General features: G+C 34.3%; 1 protein-coding gene across 1 annotated transcript in view; it reads right to left on the minus strand.

Moving 5' to 3' along the window:
* Positions 1-297: 297 nt before the first annotated feature.
* The window catches only part of LOC147070968 (uncharacterized), a 35,189-nt gene continuing 14,993 nt past the window's right edge, over positions 298-20,493 (minus strand). Inside the window, exons 2-5 of the mRNA XM_085949169.1 lie at positions 17,297-17,411; positions 2,863-3,019; positions 2,486-2,663; positions 298-720 (exon numbers count right to left, since the gene is read on the minus strand). Of these exons, the coding sequence (XP_085805295.1) occupies positions 298-720; positions 2,486-2,663; positions 2,863-3,019; positions 17,297-17,411 (873 nt within the window). The remainder of the gene's footprint in view (positions 721-2,485; positions 2,664-2,862; positions 3,020-17,296; positions 17,412-20,493) is intronic.

The following is a 20,493-nucleotide window of genomic DNA, read 5'->3' on the forward strand; positions in this document are numbered from 1 at the left end:
AGATAATTATAATATCTAAAACATATATTTTTAGAATAATATATTACATCATTTTCATCGTAGAGCCGGAGTGCAAAGCTATGAAGCGTATACTCTAGTAGGCGGGGGGTATTCATTTGCCTGAAATAATCTGACTGGTGTGGCAACAGAATAGGAGCGGTGCGGAATAAGTTTGTTTGATGTCCAGCACAAAATTACAGAAAAGTTGCTTTAAAAATTAATATTGTTATTATTTATACATGATCATTGATCAACCTTGTGTGGCAACATGGCTTTCAAAGTGAACATAAAATCTGATCAAATGAGATTCTTTGTCAGCTTATCGTCACATTGTTCATTATCACTGCCACCATTTAGATTTTCACAGTCAATTTGAACAGTGTTATTCACTATTTTGTTATTCATACTGTGTCCATGTTTGACAACGTCGTTGCAATCAAAAACTTTGGACCGCGTTGATGTTTTGTGCGGTGTCACTATTGGTTCTTCAGCAAATTTCACCCCTTCCGAGGCGGTCTTGGTCTCCGGTTGAATCTTGGCGGGCGTCGACTGTTTCTGCGGACTTTTCGTTTCTGATGAGGAATCCATGTCGCTGGAACTGATTTTGTTGTCTGCAATGCTGATCTCCATCATTTCATTATCGGAGCTCAAGTTATCACTCGTCTTCCCATTTGCATCTACGGCATTTGGCTGACCAGAATAGTTAATTGTCAGAGGTACCTGCAAAAATCAAAATTTTTAAATAATTTATTGAACTTGAATTTTAATTAGGCCATGTTTTATAGTGTGGTTTTATAAAAACCGTCACCTCAGACCTATCATAATAGATTCTTGGGTTTCCACCGCATGTACTTCTTCCTTCTTTCCTCAACGTTTCGTTGTAGAGGCCATTATCGAGAGATTATGTGTTATATGCAAATGTCGCTCTAAGAATGACAAAAGGAATCCGATTAGCTAAGAGCAAACGTTGCTCAGAGTAATGTGTCAATCGTTATGACCAGATGTATCGGATCGAATATTGGATTTTGCTGACAACGCCGGAAGCCATGCTGTTTTTAACTGTAACCCATCATCCCTATTAATATTTTCAGGGTATCTATGGATTTCAATGGCCTCCTTTACCAATCGTGAGAAATATCCCTTATTCCGACCCAGTATCTTGGTTTCGATGTAAAATTTGTGTCTGTGACCATCGAGTGCTCGGCATTCATACACCTACCTATATTGGGTATTTTTTTTACAATTTTAATGGTGCTACTAGGCATCTTTCAATAATGTCGCATTCTCACATGGCGATTTTTGTTGTTCAACTATCTGTTAAATGTTGAACAAAAAATCGAAAGGGATGTATCGATTAAAGTTGGACCGATAGTCGTAATAAAGATGGCTTTAAGTGAACCAAACAAGTTTGACAAGCTGATACTCTAGGCAGCTTGCAAGGCAACCGGTTGACTCGAATGATGATTCACTATTGAATCTACAAAAGTAGAAAGGACCTCAGTCTCGCTTAATTCAACTTACAAGTTGATCAACTATATGGTTTCCATATTGTATCAATTGACTTTCAAGTGTTATTCAACATTCGTTCAGAGAACGTGGCTTAAGATTTTTTTAAATATTCAATATTGGTTATACACAACATTAATGAAAATACATAATTTTGAAAACCCTCAGAAGCCTTATACAAAATCCTAAAAAATATATTGAAACAGGAAAGGTTTGAACTCATATCTTTCACCATCCGAATGAGGCTATCTATCCGCCTCTGAATCATGCGAATTAATTAATTGACAACTATGTACACTACCCTCCACGTAAACTTGTAATTTGGAATAGATTATTACAACGTTTTTCTTAGCCTGTATTCTTATTTGTCTGGTACAAATCTTGCAATAGATTTTTAACTAACTTCCCGACTAGCTAGACATTTGAAACTTTTAGAATATATCAGAACACAATGCTAATGCATTTTTTTAATACTTAGCCATCTTTAAGTATAATTGAATTCATTTTCAGTTAATTCTGTTCTGTATGAAAAGTTATTTCGACACCATTATTGGTTGATAGGGGTCTGGGGTCCTAGCAACTAAATTATTAATATATACGTGCGTTACTATGGAAATCAATATGTCATGTCAACTACAAATTTTTTTGATTGTTTAAGCTAGTCAAGTCAAGTTTACATGGTTCAACAGAAAATTTAAAAACATTGTATATAAAAAGTTCTTTTTATCTTATTATTTTTGAATTATTTGATGAAATTAGCCAATCAGGCGCCTGGCATTTACTAATACACTAATACGCAGTGCGTATTACACACAAATCTTGTCACTGTGTACAATTGCAAAGTTACGTGGAGGATACTCTAACAACAAGTGGTGTCAGGTATTAACTAATAGTTTCACATAATTAATTATTAAATAAATTATTATGATTCGACGACTCGGTGATTGAAGGATCGGTAAACATTCTGCAGTTTTCTTACCATACTGACTGCAGTATGTGACGTAGACCTCGGGCACCTCGCTGTATGTGGGGGCGGTGCTGATGGGGCAGGTCCGTAGATGTAACGGAGGCGAGCCCCTAATGCTGCCACTATCAATGTACTGGATGCCAGGACCCCGTGAATTCCTGCCAGCGCTAGGGAAGTGTTGCTTGTGTGACTGAAAATGAAAAATGTATTTTATTTGTCATTTATTTTTGATTAAAATGCTCATTACGTCATAACGATGGTATGAGTACGAGATTGTGCACGTGGTGTAGTGGGTCTGAGCAACAAGTTTTAGAACTTTTTAAAAACCTTCCCGCACCACAGGTGGGAGACCCGGAATAATATATTGAAAAATATAGTATATAACTTACTCTTCGCCATGTGAATGTCTGTTGACCATGGTCCGGATTGCGAGCACGAGAAGCGCGAATTGCAGCGAGCACGCCATTGCCCAGAGCACGCGCGCACACCACGCGCCCCCTCTTGCCCCTCCGGCTGTCCTGTGCACGCTCCTGTGAACGCTCCAACCTTAAATTATAAAAATAAAAATAAAATATTACCATATCCGATCCAAATCGTAGCACATGCGCCTCCATAGTGAGGAGGTTGTATTAACACTGAAGTTAATGGCCCCACCAAACCACGCCCGCCCCCCACACCAGACCCGATCTTAATCGGGTGTATTACGGGACCCTACGTTTGGATGTTAAGCAGTTATCCAAAACTGAGGTTACTCAAGTGTGCTTTGTCTGAATTATAACACTTACTTAAAAGTAACCATAGGACAGGAGAGCATGTAGAGGCAAAATTTAAAAAAAATGTAATATGTAACAAAAGCAAATACAAAACCCGATGCGAGTAAACCAATTATTTTCAATAAGACATTTTTCTTAGCCGGCACATTTTTTTTTTGACTTGGCATCAAGTAGAGAGCTAACGTCCTTTTAAAGAAACCTTGATACGAGGGTAGTCCCAGAAGTACCCGACCTAACAACGAAAACACAAAAGAGTTTGGGGAAAAATATCTTTATTTCTCTACATATTCTCCTTTTAGTTTATACACTTTTCCCAGCTATGTTCGATAGCTTCGATACCCTGTTTATAGTGAGAATCGCCAAGGTCCTTCGTCAGGCCGGATACTTTTACGACTACCTTCGTAGTAAATGCGAGATATAAAGGCATCTAGAAAAAAAATACAAAACTGCCGTTTTGATAGTATGACGCCATAAATTTTCTAAATGCAACAAAATTGGCCTTTGTGGCGACCAGGTTCCATTACCAGAATAGTAAGTTATTCACTCAACCCATTGGGTCGTTGCACTGGATCAAATATTCCTAGAAAAACTATATCAATTTTTTGACTAGCCGTGAATTTGGCGGCCATCACTCTACGAGTAAGGCCTACGTGAGCGAAATCGTGAAGAACAAAATAATAATATGTAATTCATTCAGTCGCATGGCAGCAGGGTGTATGCAACATTAAAAGGAAAAAATACTATATTTTTATTTCCGAGATAAACTTAAATGGACATTCGTTAAAGGAGCTCAATCTTATTCAGTGACGTCCTGTGGGGATAGGCAGGTCATGCGTTGCATATGGGTGGCGTATAATGAAATGTAAAGATTGAAGGAACGAATAAAAAATAATATTACTACTTTTGAGAGCACCGTCTGCTTCAGAATGTATTGAAATCTTAGTTTTAAAAATAATCGAAGCATAAAAAACCATCATTATTGTAATTACCCATTGCAATACATACTATAATGGCAGTTTATCGCACATGAAATTTTTTCACAAGGGTGCTTCCAAACCGGTCAGTACCACAGAGCTCCACGTAGGTAACTAAAATCACCACTGTTCGAAAGTAGGTTTCGTGGAAATGCTCTAATTAGTATGTGTAATGTCAATTTAAAGTTTTTTGGTTTATGTGTCTGGTGAAGAGCCGAAAATCAATAATAAAATAGGTAAGTAGGTAGTTAAGAATTTTTTAGACAATTTGAAACTTAATAAGTACATGATATGAAAGGGGGCTGAATTCTATCTGCTTAAAGGTGGCACTTCGCCTAGGGACGTCTTATTATTTTGTTACGAGTAGGTACATAATTTATACCATGATTATCTTTAAAATGTAGTGTATTAAATTATCTCTAAAAGGTATCGAACGATTTTTGGGATTGGAGTTCTGATGCGTACCTATTATGTAGGTATATTTAATTTAAATAATTACAAGATGAAAAGAACTTTTTATATACAACGTTTTTAAATTTTCTGTTGAATTATTATGCTCAAACTTGTACTTGATATGAAGTAAATAAAAAACAAACAAATATAGAATACTGAAATGTCATTTTGATTTCCGTAGTAACGCACGTATATATTATTAATTTAGTTGCTAGGACCAACCCCTTAGGAACCAATCTTTTACTCTTCTACTTCTAGTCTTTTACTTTTTACGGATTTTTCTGAAATAACTTTCCATACAAAACAGAATTAACTGAAAATGAATTCAATTCTGCCTAAAGATGGCTAAAAGTGTTAAAAGAATGCATTGGCATCGTGTTCTGATATATTCTAAAAGTTTCAAATGTCTAGCTAGTCGGGAAGTTAGTTAAAAATCGATTGCAAGATTTGTACTGGACAAACGACCACCGGACAAACAAGAATACGAGCTAATAAAAACGTTGTAAAATGAATGTTAAATTCTTAAATCTTGTGAATTATTCGTTGAATTAAAAAATAGTTACTTAATTAAATTATTAGCAAGTTCAAGTAAGTTACAAAAAAAATCTCGGAGTGTAATGTCGGTTAGTAATGAAAGTAATAATTAATACCTACTTTGATTTAAAATACAAAAGCCGATTTCCAATAGTAACTCAATTTGGAAAGCGCTTCAGCGCATCTATTCTATACAGAAGACTGATATCGGCCGCTATCGACGGCTGTCGAGGGTAGTTTATCATATTTATGTATTATAATTATTGTTACAATTAGTTATCCGTCTAAGCTGTCTATCTCGCTCTAAAAGTTAACACAGCCAAGAGAAGTGCTGTTATAACATAGCACTTATTGTAACAATTAACACTAACTTATTGTAGCAATTATAATACCTCAATAGATACATATGATAAACTTCCCTCGATAGCCGCCGATAGCAGTCTTGTGTATAGAATAGATGCTCTGAGAGTATTGTAAGAGCAATTAGTTAAAATTTGTCGCAATTAGATAGGATATCTTATAGCATTGTGGTCGATATGCGTGGGCGCGAATCCCGAGAGACGCAGGTTCGATTCCTGCTGGGTGTCGTATTTTTTCAAGAAAGATTTTTTTCTATTGGGTATATATTTTCTCAGAAGTGTTTTCAAAATTATGTATGTTCAATAAAAAACATCGATTTTTACAAACATTCATCGATTGTACTTAAAAACGTTTTTATTTAAGTAGGTTAAATCGAGAATATAATATTATGAAGTGTTCATACCGACTCTAGGTTGAATATAATATATATTTTAATTCGTAAATGTAAAATTATATATAAAATAATATTGTTCATTTTTATTATATAGACCGGCATCTTTCGAAGAAAGAGCCTTGTATATCCTTTGTCCAGCTACGATCGCGTGGTCGCTGTTTATGGCAGTGATGGGTGTAGTAATGTGTGTACTATAAAGAAGATATGACTCTCTAAGACCTAAGTGGAAATATACTGGGTTATAGAAGTCAAAGGTCAACGTGAAGTCATTGCAGTGTTATTCTCTTGACGTAGGAGCATACGGGAGGAGTCGAAATCGAAATGAAAATATACCTAAGTAGATATACTATTTTTTAACTATACTTAATTTATTGGTATATTTAATAATAGGAATACCCATAAGTTTGAAATATTTTTTAATATGTGAATTAATATTAAGGGGGGACATGCTCAAAGTAGGTGAAAATGGAGCTTTTGTTCTATTTTCAAAGCATGATCCTGGACATTCATTAAACGTTGTAGATAATCTATTTTTATAATTTTGAAGCCTTATTATCCTTTATATTTATTTTAAACATTTGATGACTGCATAAAGTATTTTTATTACATATAATAGTATTCTTTTAAACCTCTCACTCTAATGTTTTAGAATATAGTCATATTTCAGTACATAAATGTGCAGTGGTGTTAAGATTTTTTACATTTATTAATTTTTAAACGCATTTATAAAACCATCAGTATAATTTATGTCGGCATTAGTATAGTGAAATATTTACGATAAAAAATTATATTGATAATCTCTGTGATTCAAAAATTTGACAAGAATTAGGCATTTTATTATTCAAAAAATGGGCAAGATTAACACATTTGAAGATAATTCTAAAGATACTCATTATAAGCTATGTATTTGACCATTTAAGTAAAATAAACATCCTACGAATAATGATTGTTTTATAATAAGTATTGATCTAAGAATAAGGTAGTGTTTTTTTGAAATACGGAGTGTTGCAAAGGGAGGCGCGAAAAGTTTGACACAATTATTAATGTATCCACAGGTTTGCAGTTTGGAAATGCATAGTTTATAAAACGGCAAACCTGTCTGAAAATATGGAACTAATTTTTTAATACCTCACTTCTATACTATTGCGAAGCGCGCTGGCTATCTCGCATAATGATGAAATTTGTGGCAAATTTGTTTAGGAACGATAATTTTGTTGTTAAACTTGTCTATTTGGTTGAAATTTAAAAAAAAATGACTGTTTAAATCATTGCATTCACTGATTTAAAAAGACAAAGTGAAGGCATTCATAAAAATTGGAGCTTTGGAAATCAAAATTACAAAAAAATAAGGTCTCAAACAACAATCTATTTACTGAGCTATTGGTTATTTTGCTAATGCACTGTTCACATTATTTTATTAATAAGCTTGCAAGGCTTTTAAATATGTGGTTGTGTGTTGCAATTTGATGTGAAACCTATAATATGATGATTGATATAAATACTTCAATGATAACTCCCGTGTATAATTTACGAAACACTATATTAGAGTACCTCACTGCCCTTAACCTCAGCGATAGGTAGGTGGCCCCGCCAAAGATCCTGGCCTGGCGGCCCGCTTCAGGATGTGGGACCCATGATAGAATCCCTCTGTCAATGAACGCTGATGAATTTGGATTGACCACTATTGAAATTGATTGTGCTAATAAACAAGCACATTCATCACATGGAAAACAAATTAATTAAAAAATTAATATAATATACCTAAGTACATTTTTTTATATTTTTTTCATTTTTGGATTACTTAGTACATTTGACTATTTAAAAATGTGTCTATATTATTTAATGAAATAAAGGGTGGGGGGGGGGGGCGCTAAGATTAGATTTTTTTTAAAAGGGAGGGGTAGTAACATAAAGTTTGGAAATCACTGCTGTAATCTAAAATCCCGTATCAAAACTGGCAGTGATCTATCACACTCTCCCTATGTCATTTTATAACTCTATCATACGTATTGGCTGAGGACACAAGTGTTACAAATAAAACTTTAAGTTAACTACTAGCTATTATAACTACTAAAAGTTTTGTTATTCTTTTACATACGTATTTTCAATCTAGTCTTCTATTGAACAAAGAGACTATTGCGCGACGGTAATGGGAAACTACGCCTCAGTTTAAATTAAAGCTCACTTCTTCATAGTTAATTTGAAAACGACTTTCATGTACGCTAGTGAATAAAATAAAAAAAAGGAATGGTTAGTGGTTCCCCTTTCAAAATCTCCATGAAATCATATATTACGATTAATTAATGTACATTTTTTAACATTTTAGTGATTCAATTCTTATGGCCCCCTATGGCGGAATTGATTTAAATCCATCCCTTGATCAACCGGTCGATCGACATTGACGCGTCGGAGGTGCCTGATATACACTATAATTATATAGTACACTGGATTGTAGATTTATTCTTTAGAATACATATTATCTATTATCGAACAAGAACTTCTTGTCCACGTGTTATAACTGTGAACTAACAAACCCCTCCTGTGCAGTTAATCCCACTTCCGTTTTAAAATGAGGAACGCCCCCAAATTCATCATTTCATTTTACGCTTCCGTGGTGTACTGATCTATCAATTTACGTAATTTGGTGCTTTTTATAATAAAACTATGTCTATAACAATGAGGAGTGATGTTAAAATTATTAATAGAAAACTTTTGGTTTATTGCAAAGAAGAAAAGGAGTCGCATCTAAAAATAAACCCGATACATTATTTAAATACGCGTTGCCGCCATGTCAGGTACGTCACTGAGAAGTCTTATATATGCGACTACAGAGACTTCCTGTTATCGACGAGATCTTGTTGTCGGACAGTACATCATTGCATTTTTTTTTTTAAATTTTGTGATTAGGATTTAATACAATAACCACAAAAAAGTGACATCTACGGGGATATTATAAATGTCAATAAATTTTAATGTTGACACGTTAGTTTAAAAATTTACCGTTGATTTATTTGATGCAAAGTGGGCGATTCGATAATCATGCTTTAAAATTATTGGTTAGGTCGGATCCAAGAATAAAGTGCACGAAATAAATGACACATTCGGAACCACTTGGTCGACAGGGCAAAGACACCTTAAGATATCTGGGCGATTCACCAGGAAACGTGTCATAATGGAGCATGATAATGCGAGACCCCATGCAGCAAAAACAACCCAAGAAAAATAAAGCAGCCTGATGAGAACGATAATCTTAAAATGCTTAAAAATCGATTTCTTGTCAATAAAAACGCTCCATAATAGTTCTGAATAAAATAATTAATGTAGCCAGTTTGGGAGAATAATACAGCTCCACCCCATTGGTCACTGTGCGAACACGAGATGTTAAAAGCTCCCAAGAAGCTTTTTCCTGTCGACCTCTGGGAAAAGCATTAAAATGACGTGCACGCTGTTTATATGGCATCGGAAACTTTCGCCCATTCTCCGTCTGTAATCAATTGGTTCATGCGAGCTTTGAAGTCGATGAAAAATTATAGTATAAACACTGGAGGATTATTTGTGGTAACAAGGAACGTTTCCCTTATTTTTTATATTGTATGTGCGGATTATAAACGCACTGAACAGAAAATGTTATATAGAATAAATATGTGCGCAAATTTTCAACATTTATTTCTGCGTAGATAAATGATTTCATCAAATTAATTATGACGAATGATAGTACCTACCCAATAACCTTTAGTCTATTTCGGCCAAATATAAAAAAACAACAAAAATCTGGTATCGTATAAAAAGTGTGCGGAGCTTGAAAATATTTTTGCGAACAATTCATACGCGCGCACACGTGCAAATCTTATGCCGTGTCCACATTGGCAACAAGTTGCTGGCAACCTCATTAAATTTCACGACGTATAATAACTAAATAATATTTATATATAGCTTTGTTTGGTATAGGTAGTGTTGTAGAAAGCAGGAGAAGGTCACTCGCACGGTGTGGGTACAACAGGTCGCAACGACTACTAGGTGACATTCAACCAGTGGTTATAGCTGCAGGTCACGTATTAATGGTTTAAATCAGGAAAGAACATAGAGTATGGGGAGCTGCGGTGGAAGTGACGAGGCGCGGTAAAGTAATAGCGGGGTACAAGCGATCCTCAGTCATAATGTCGTTGCATGCGGCGTGTGAGGACGCCCCTATAGAAGAAACAGTATAGAAAAGGCAGTTCGCGTTTGTGGGTGAGACAGGTTGTAGCAATTGGTAGATTTAAAACCCGTGGCTGCAGCCATGAGCTACGTGTTCATCTTTAGAATTAAAGCACGGAGTGACTGGGCATGAAGTATTTATGTGGAAGCGGAATTATTCATGCCATCAAATTTACGAAAGTGACGCGTTTGACTACTACCTTTACCTTACCATATCTCATTCATAAATAAACCCTTCAATGAACCTTTGCTTGCGGATAAAACCACTGGTGGGATGCTCAACTTCAAATCGCTGACACCTGTTAGTTTTACAACAACTGGTTTTTGTGTAAGAGGAAAAACAAATTGATGCAGTGTACTTAGTAAATAGTGAACATCCTGGTTGAGGAACCGGAAATACATCAAGTCGTTAAAGTCTTTCACATAGAGACAGAGAATCGACAAAGTAATTCGATAAGCATTTCATGTAACAAGTACTAGTTAAAATTGTCATGATTCAATAAGATTCCTGTAGCTTAATTATTGGAAAAGCATACTGCCACTAATCCAACAGATACAAATTCATGTCCCATCGGGTGTCGTATTTTTATCTACAAAATGATTTTTTCTGGTGTGTATATGCATGATATGTTTTCAAATTATGTATATTCGGTAATGATTAACGTCGGGGGGATCTGATAAAGATCATTATAAAGAATACTACAAAGAAGAAAGTCTTTAAATAATATAGATAAAGAAATATAAAAATATTATAAACTGTTTCAGAACATTATACAGGAATAAGTAACATAGAAAATCTGTCTTTATATGCCACGCTGACAAAACGCAATATTTGACTGAGGGCTTACCCTTTTCACAGTTCCTTGGGTCAGCCTAGTTAACCTTGTGGCTTACCCCGTTTAAACACACTTAGGGTAAAACAATCTACCCTACGCCTATCTGTTATCTTTCCTAGATCTATATGCAATATTGTATCTTTATCCAAAATAAATTTGTGGAAACATAATCACTATTATCTTAACTCCGTAAAATAATATTTTCATTTTCATGAACATTTTCCCTCGGGAATACTGGGTTTATTTTTAGGGTTTTAGAGTAGGTTACCAATGATGTTGTTACTTGTAACTTACAAGCGTATTTAAGGTGAAGGTGTTGAGATGAGAGTCTGTTTGGAGTGGCTCGAATGAATCGAGGAGAGAGTTTATTGCTGACAAATAAATAAGTACAATGGTAAAATGACAGAGAAAAATGACTGACTATGCTATGGGGCTGACAAAAGCTCTCAACTATGACTCGCTATTTATATACATGAATGTTCGGTAAATTGCGTGAGGAGTCATTTTTGATGTAGTTTCCAAATAGAAAATCTGTTGATCTTTGTATTGTTGCAATTTCTAGACGTTTCGATGACCAAGCCCGAGGTAGTCTAACCTCATCGAAAAATGTCACAAGGCCTGAGGTTGTTGCCCGATATACATATTATAAGCCCGGTATCGCCTTGAGTCAACAATAACTAAGTGAACTTTTCGGTTCGAAAATCCACAAAACTTGCTTAAACTATTGGAAATGGTGACATCTTTATTTATATGGCAGTATAAACGTATTCCAAAAAACAGATACATATTGTTATGTTTCACAATCTAAGGTTTTTAAGTGTAAAGAAAATGGGATAATTAGATTTTTCATAGTATATTTAGGAGAAATTATATTATAAATAGAGCATTAGTATGATGAGCTAATCAATGAAATAGAGACTCTAGAATCTAGATTAGAGCTCTCGACAATTAATAGGCACGAGGCATAAGGAATACAAAATAAAATCAAACCAAATATTTCAGAAAATTATCGAGCGCTCCGGTTCGTAAAAGTATACATTTCGAGCGCTGATTACATGTGTACATTTTTTGGACTGTAAATCATAGATATATGCGGATAGAATTAATGAAGGAAGCCAGAATACATCCCAAATCATGATGCTGAATAAATAAATAAATAAATAAATAATTGAGTATGCACCTATTCCAAAATTACATTTATAAATGTTAGATCAAACTCTGTTAGCTGTATCTTTCGTCTAAATAGTATACAAACTCTTTTGATCTTTCTATTCTGTCGTTTACTGAGTTTCATAGTAGTTAAATAAAATATTAAACAAGCTTTCAGAGTGGCCCTATGGCCCATATAAAACGTAATCGACCGGTCACCTATTTATATACTAACCCAAATTTTATGTGGCTTTGGCTATGATTGAATCGTTTTCTATGTGATGATATTTCAGAGAGTATTTACCAGGACGCGAATTGAAAGGAACCTACTTACAATGATTTTCAATTTACCAAATAGTACAATGAATCCTTTCTATTAACATTGTTAACAGAAAATAGAATTTTCATTCTGTGTAGCGTGTAGCTAATGCTACGTAGGTACGAGTACCACACGTTTAATATATTTTACCTGAGTTTTAATGAGTTTATTTTTACGCTTTATTATAAGTTTATTTTATTTTATTGAATAAAACAAAGAGTTACCTATGTACCCAAATTGTTATAAATATAAATAAAAAATATTGTAATCAGTAAAATTTCCAAAAATTGAAAGAATAAAACAAAAAACAACAATAGAAAAAGAGAAGAGAGAAAAATATATATTCACGATCAGGTTGATTATATATTACAATTTATTGGAAATGGCGCGTTTAAAAGAAGTATGTGAGTAATTAAATTGATCAATGTTGGAGAAATAGCTAACATTGTTATTACAGCAGCGTTGAATGAAAGAGGTTCGGGTGAAATTAGCATTATTTTGGCTGACGTGGGATAAAATGTGGCGTAAATCACGATGGACAATGGAAACCTTCTCTATGGAGCAGGTTTGGCAAGTCAACAAGGCAATTTATAATTAAATAAAAAGAAAATACGAGTTTGAAATAGAACGTTGATTTTCTAAAGACGGTATTAAATGTCAAATCCTGGTAAAAATATTGACATATATATATAGTAATTACTGAAATAATACAAAATAAATTGTTTTTAAATATTGTTGTTATCAACATCATCATCAGCCGGGGTCGATCCACTGATGGATAAATAGCGTACCTAAAGCTTCTTCCACTCTCCTCCGTCTCTAGTTCTTCGCTGCCTACGTGTCCACTTAACTTTATGATGTGGTTGTGGTCGTTTAGTGCCCCCTGGGCAGTGATCCGATGCACTGACTAGTTTTGAGGACACCTACATTCACTGAAACCTTTTACTATTTTTATTTTGTATAAATTATATAAACACGGGTTAATCACATTAAATTAAATTGAAACAGACTCCTTTTTTTATATTACAAGACATTTTTTTAGATTGTAGTTTAATTTAATAATTTTATGACTGGTAAAATAGTTAAATTCGGAGACCTATTTTTAAATTTTCTGACGAATCGATTAGGTCATTTGCGTATGACGGCATTTGTTCAGCGGTTGTCCACTCGCGAGATGGCTTAATATAAAAACGATATAAAAATGTAGCATTCATTATTGAAAATTTATAGTATCTAGGTAAAGTATAGTTTTCACTACAATCATCTATGAGCGGTATACATTAGTAAGCCATTGCTCTGAACTTGTTCGAGGTGGAGTTTGTTTATGGTAATGGCCTTTGAACCCGTAAAGCATTTAATCATAAGTACAGGAGGACCTCGACTTTCGCACATAATTGGTTCCTGAAAAGGTGTGCGAATGTTGAATGTTCGAAAGTAAAGGGTAGTAAAAAAAATTAAACTGTGTGTATTTTGAAATATATATTTATCAAGTAAATATAAGATGTTTAAGAGACATGTTTAAGTGGGGTTTGCGGGTGTTTCCCTTAAAAAGTTAGCAAGAGTTAACTCTTTGCCACTCTTCTTTTTCTTATTTTAAATAAAATATTTTAAATGGTAAATCTACAATATTGCTTAACTGCTGGCACGAAATGTAAAGTGAACCAATCTTTTAATATTAACGCAGTAAACCCAGGCTTTTTTATTTGATTACTGGAAGCAATTCTTTATCCTTCTTTTTCAATGCTCTGGGATTTTCTGGTTGGTAAATTAACATTGGCATCAATTTTAAATCACCAGCCAAGTTTCCACCAAGAAGCAATGTCAATCGGTTTTTAGAAGGTTTATGCCCAGGGGCAAGTGATTCTTCCTTAGATAAGAATGTACGACTAGGCATTTTTTTCCAAAATAAACCTGTGTCATCTACATTAAATATTTGGCTAGAGGATTATTCTCCATCTTCAATAATTTTGGATAATGAGGAAATAAATTCTTTTGCAGCATATTTATCCGCATCAACCGATTCTCCAGTGAATTTAATATAAACCAACCGTTACTTGCTTGAAAAATTGTGTTAGAATCTTCTTTTTCTAGCCTTCCAATCTTTGTACAAACTAAGAGCCTTCGCTTGAATAATTGAAATATTCAGAGGGACATCTTTTTGATGTTGGTCGTCGATCCATGATGACAAAATATTTTTCCATTTCATCCATAACTATGCCGTGTCTTTTGGAAACAACCTTTAAAAATAATGTATTTCCACAATTTTGAACGTATTCCTTAATTTTATTTTTCAAAATTGAACATATCGTAGCAGACCTGTTTGTATCATACGAACGTCCGATTGAAGCAAAAGATTCACCGCAATTAGAACGTCATGTGAAGTTTATAAGTCCTTGATTTCTTTTTGTTCGTATCAACACTGCAGTTTTTCCGTTTCTCACTCATGTTTATAAATTTTTAGGGTGAAATATTTCAAATGAAGAAAATTAGCAAAACGCACAACATGACACGCCCGCACGCGCTCCTGCGCAAGACTATATCAGCTATCCTAGCTAGCTCACAAGCAAAGTGACGGGTGCGAGCAGGATGCAAGTGACGCAAGAAATGCACTTGCTTGTGAGCGAGCGAGAAGGGGATATCTTAACCCCACGGCCAGCGCGACGTTTTAAAAAAACGATTTTTTTTTGAAATGTGCGAAATAGCGAATTGTGCGAAAGTCGAACGTTCGTAAGTCGAGGTCCGCCTGTATTGTATTGGATCATGGGTCACGTCTGAAAGTTTCTGCATTTTATTTTGGAAGTCACCTGGATCAGTTGGATCTTGCGAAACTGTAAGAATGTTTCTCAACAATTAAGCTTACTACAAAACAATATTACGTGTGGTGAGTTGACTATTATACTAAACAGGAAGTACCTCATGTATTTGTTGTCCGGATATATTATTAACAGGAACTTAGGAAATAAATACATTTACTACTGGTAGTTGTAGGTAAAGTTAAATTTAAAAATAAAGTTTTATGAACTGTGAACGAGAGTCATACATTATGATTCCATTACTGTGTTGCAGTACATTTATTTTCAGAATGATTTACCATTATCTTAGATGCGTTATTATTAAAGTCAGAAATTTCAACATCTTTACATAGTATACGATTGTAGATGAATATTCTTGCTATATTATAATTAATCCCAAAACTATGAAGGTACGTCATGTGCATCGGCACAGTGCCATGGACAAAGGGTGCCCTTAAATTGAAATGACAAAAGTGACAAATATCTATTACGATATTTACAATAACGATTAATGACAAAAATCGACTTGAGACCTTTAACTTTTGAGTACTATAGCAAGGACTTTATTGTGTGCGATGTTACAATCATGTGAAATTCAAAGCTTTAAGCTTGAAACTTGTGATACTAATACAAAACGTCAAACCTATAATTTAACTTAGATTCTAGGTATAGGTTCTTCCGATTTTCAACGTTTCTCTCCGAATATGTCTCATTCAAGTTTAAATTAATATATTAACATTGGAAAATTCCGATTTATCTATTATTGGATATTTAATATAAAATATAATATATTATATCAATATAACAATAATAAAACCTTGCATGGGTAAGATGAAAATGAAATAGTCAGACATTTGGTTTCTTAAATGGCGTAGTTTGTCTAATGGTCAATCCTAGAAGCTTACTCACAATAATGTAGTCAAAAATTATTCCAAGATCATTCACGTTGGATTGAAGTTTTAACGAGCTATTTAATATAATATATTCGCCTGTATTTACTGTAGGGCTAAAGTGGCTATAACTCAGAGCTACCTTATTGTAAAGAGTCATAATTAAATTTGGATTAGGTACTGAAAATATCTATTTACATAATATTTTTTAGTACTATAATATTTTGTAATATCCCAGAGTCCCATTAATGGTAAATACAGTCCAGAAGATATAATTATATATAATCGAGAGTCATGATCTAGAAAAGGCGACACAACACATATATTGTTAGAATTTAATTCAAGTTTATTTTTAATAGTCATCTTATTGACTTGTAACAAAATAGATACGTCGATCTGTAACGTTTAAAGCTAAAAAAATATACCTACACACTTGTGGTTAATAATTCAATGTACCTATAAGTAGGTACTTGAGTGGATACAGGTAAGATTTTCCAACACTTTGTCAAAAGTTTTTCTCTGAATTTACTGACAGAAAAAAAAATGTTTTTTTTTCTATATCATTTGGTTTCTAGTGACAGTTACTTTATTTCTTTTTTATGACTTATTCATCTCTTCAGGATGGAAAAAATACAGCCTCTCTCAGAAAGTCGAACCTTATAATATTGGAATATTTTACTGACAACATAGTTTGATATGTAAGTGAGTATATCTTTTAACTCGGAAATGAAAGAAAATATTCTTATATGAATGTCAAGAGAAAAAAACTTTTCACACATAGTGGATAGATTTATATAATATAATATTTACTAAAAATCGCTCTCTATGGACTATCGGACAAACACGGCTTGGAATTGAAAAAAATACGACGTCCAGGGGGATTCGTGACCTATTATTAAACATTAAGTATTTTAAAGTTTAATGTAAAAATAAAACTGTGTGTCAAAATCGAAGATTCCAGTAATGGAGTTCACTGCCTACAACGCACATGGTAAGAAAAATACAGACCTACAAGGTTACAAGGAAGTAGCTACGCCTAGTAAGTAACCTAGGTCAGATTATCTTAAGAATCTATAAAATAACGTCCATATAAACTCGCCCTCACGCAAATGGTAGTACGACCGAGAAAAGGAAGACAAAATATAGAGTTACCTGCAGCCAGCACCGTGACGGCTCCAGCCGGTACTCCAAGACTTAGGTTGACTTGCCCCCTTTCTTCAATGGCCGCTACGCTTCCCATAACCACTGTCGCAATGCCGCATACGATCTGAAATACAAACGAAGAAGATGAAAATGTGACAGGAAAAATATATTATTTACAGTTGGAAATCGCGAGAATAGAGAAACAACATATTATGGTTAGGGCACTATTGTGAAAGTTAACTCTAATGCTGGCGATGATCTGATATCAGTGACGAAAAGTATCCGTTGGAGGGCGGCGGGTAACCGAAAAACGTGAATACTTGGACTGTAATAAAGTTATTTTTTATATACATTAATAAGTAACTACATACGCCTTCACACCCACTTCTTCACTTCACTTCTTCACACCCACGTCAACGCCCACGGTGACCGCGCGGCTTAAGCGTTGGACTATAACGCCGTGAGTCCCAAGTTCGAATCCTGAGTCTGGCAAGTACAGATATTGTTTTTCAATTTGTGTCTGTCAGGGTATGGACCTAATAGGTTGAGCAAGTGGCTGACATCCATTTCTCGTAAAAAACAAAACCTGTTAATACAAACCTCTACTCTGTGGAGGCCCATATGATCCTATTAAGATCGGACATGGCTGAAAGAAAGATAAAGACATACGCCTTCTTACATGTGTATTTTGCATTAAATAACGTAGTATTTTATTTTTATTAATAATATTATTATAATTAATATATATTTTATATCCATCTTCTCTCTCTTTTTGATCGTTTCCTAATGGTACAGGATCGTTACCATCTTTAAATTTAGTCATATTCTGAGCGACCATGACTATCCACCTCTATCGGTCCTCTGGTTCTCACAGGGTAGAGTGAAGGCTACCTCAAGTGAGTTCCTCCACTTAGTCGGTCCAGGACACTGACTTCACTTATCCAAAGGCTATCCAAAACCACCAATCGCTTCAGGTTATCAGATCCACACCGAACAATATATCCAAAAATCTATAAAATGCGTCTCATGCATACTATCGTTAGCCGTTCCTATATATGGAATCTCTGGATGATTGACTGGTTTGTCCTGTGCTCTGTCCAAAAAAATCGAAGAATTCGGGAATTGAAATTTCTCAATCCTGCCATATAATGTTATTACGCGTCGTTGCATATTTCGCAATTTATGCGCGCCTTCTTATTTCTGCTGCACAACCGCATTTTCCATTACATTTTGATCCCAGATATACAAACCCATCCACTGTTTCTAGATACCTTTATAAGTTTCCAATTTATATACTTTATTTTGATTAATAATATCCAAAGACCCGAAGTCGTTTTGCATACCCACTAATATTAGAAGCGCTAGTATTTACCTTCCTCTCCCACTATTTTAGTAGCATATTATAATCTCTACAGATGAGGCTGTTCAATTGACACCTATCGTTACTATAGAAATAGCGAATATTTTTAACGCCATCATCATAAGGGTTATAATATTAATCGAAATATATTATGTAGCTAACAAAGACATTCATTTACCACATCAAGGGAGTGCTTCAAAATTAAAAGGCAATAAGGAATGTTCCCAGCCTAGCTTTTTAGAAAATATTCCGCGTTGAGTGCCTAGATATTTTTAATGAACATGTATGTATGTAATTTAACCACACATTCTTGAAAAGCTGTAGTCAAAGCATTTCTGCTTTATTAATTTCGTTTCGTACTGTTCACACAATATTTCTTGTTTAATAATGTTCATGTATGCCACTCCCTTGAGTGAAAGACGACGTGTAAAGTATGAAACAACATGCATTTTAGACACACAGTGTTATTTTGTCGCTATGATTATAACTTAACATATTCTTATGTGTATACTTAAAAAAAATTGTCTGTAGAATATACACGCTCCTTGCTGAAATTGCAGATACCTACTGTCATACTAGTGCTTATGGTATTTTACTTTGAATGGCAGAAAACTGATTGACATGTTTTTGATTCGAATGAGGGGATATGGTAGTTAATAATTGATAATAGGTACTTTATTTACAGTCAGATCCGACCAAATAAATTTATTTCGGTACAAATTTACACATTCGACAAACCACATTCATATGATAACTATACGCGGTTATGGAATTGATTTTTAACTTATGGCAAATATAATATAAACCTCGGAAAATTACATTTTGAATCGGATGCTCTCGAACTTGGTTGGATGGTGACTAATCACTTCACAGTTATAGTAATGCGAAAGTGCTTAATATGTTAGTCGCTTTTATTGGAGGGCATCACGCCTTACTAAAAAGTCGCGGATTTAAAACAAAAATCAAATTGCTCTGCTTTGGTCAATTATTATACTTACACGATTACAATAAAACATCAGTTCGCACGTGTTACCGATGTATTATTACAATGGTTACACTACATATTATGCTTGCCACATGGCGGCGATAGTATTTACCTTATTTTAATCAGACCTGTAAAGAGTAAGATAGTGGGTTCTGGCTTTCTTCAACAATTCTATATTCCTGTCCCTATTCAAAGTAACCGAGTTTCATTCCGGTATGTATCCCAAACATATTGCAGTCAACGACAGTTTCATCTAGCCAGCAAACTTTTTAAATGCCATGTATACTGTTCACTATTGGGTTGCTTGACATTATTCTTTACCGTTTCATTGTCATTTATACGGTACATGTGACCTAGCCTGCGCAGTATCACAATCTTAATTAATTGAACTATGCTGAAACCTTCATAAGGAGCGTATATACCTACTCAATACGCAGTTTAAAATTTCCTTTAATTCTTGTTGCCATATTATGCTGTATTTTTATTAGGTACAAAATTGTTTAGGTGTTGCTCATTTCACGCAGCTAATTTCCAGATTTTCGAGAAATACATGATCACTGACTCTAATTTTTTTTGTAAGTTTTATGATTTTATTTAAAGAGATATTATGCCGATTTAAATATCTGTCGCCTTAATATACCGACGCAGCGTTTATTCGCCGAAGTAATTCTCTTGTTAATTTCCTCTGTAATATTATTATGTCGATTCACAAGAGAGCTAAGGTAGACGATGAAAATCTTTGTCGACAAAAATAATGGTGCTATATTATTCTGCAACCCTGTCAAATAATAATAGTACTTACTAGGGAATCCAATTCCGAGCCAAAATTCTGATCCCGGGATTTCGGGATTACAATTTGAC

The sequence above is a fragment of the Rhyacophila brunnea genome, unplaced genomic scaffold (assembly GCF_057557595.1).
Source record: "Rhyacophila brunnea isolate RB1 unplaced genomic scaffold, BYU_Rbru_1.0 scaffold_21, whole genome shotgun sequence".
Classification (NCBI taxonomy): Eukaryota; Metazoa; Arthropoda; class Insecta; order Trichoptera; family Rhyacophilidae; genus Rhyacophila; species Rhyacophila brunnea.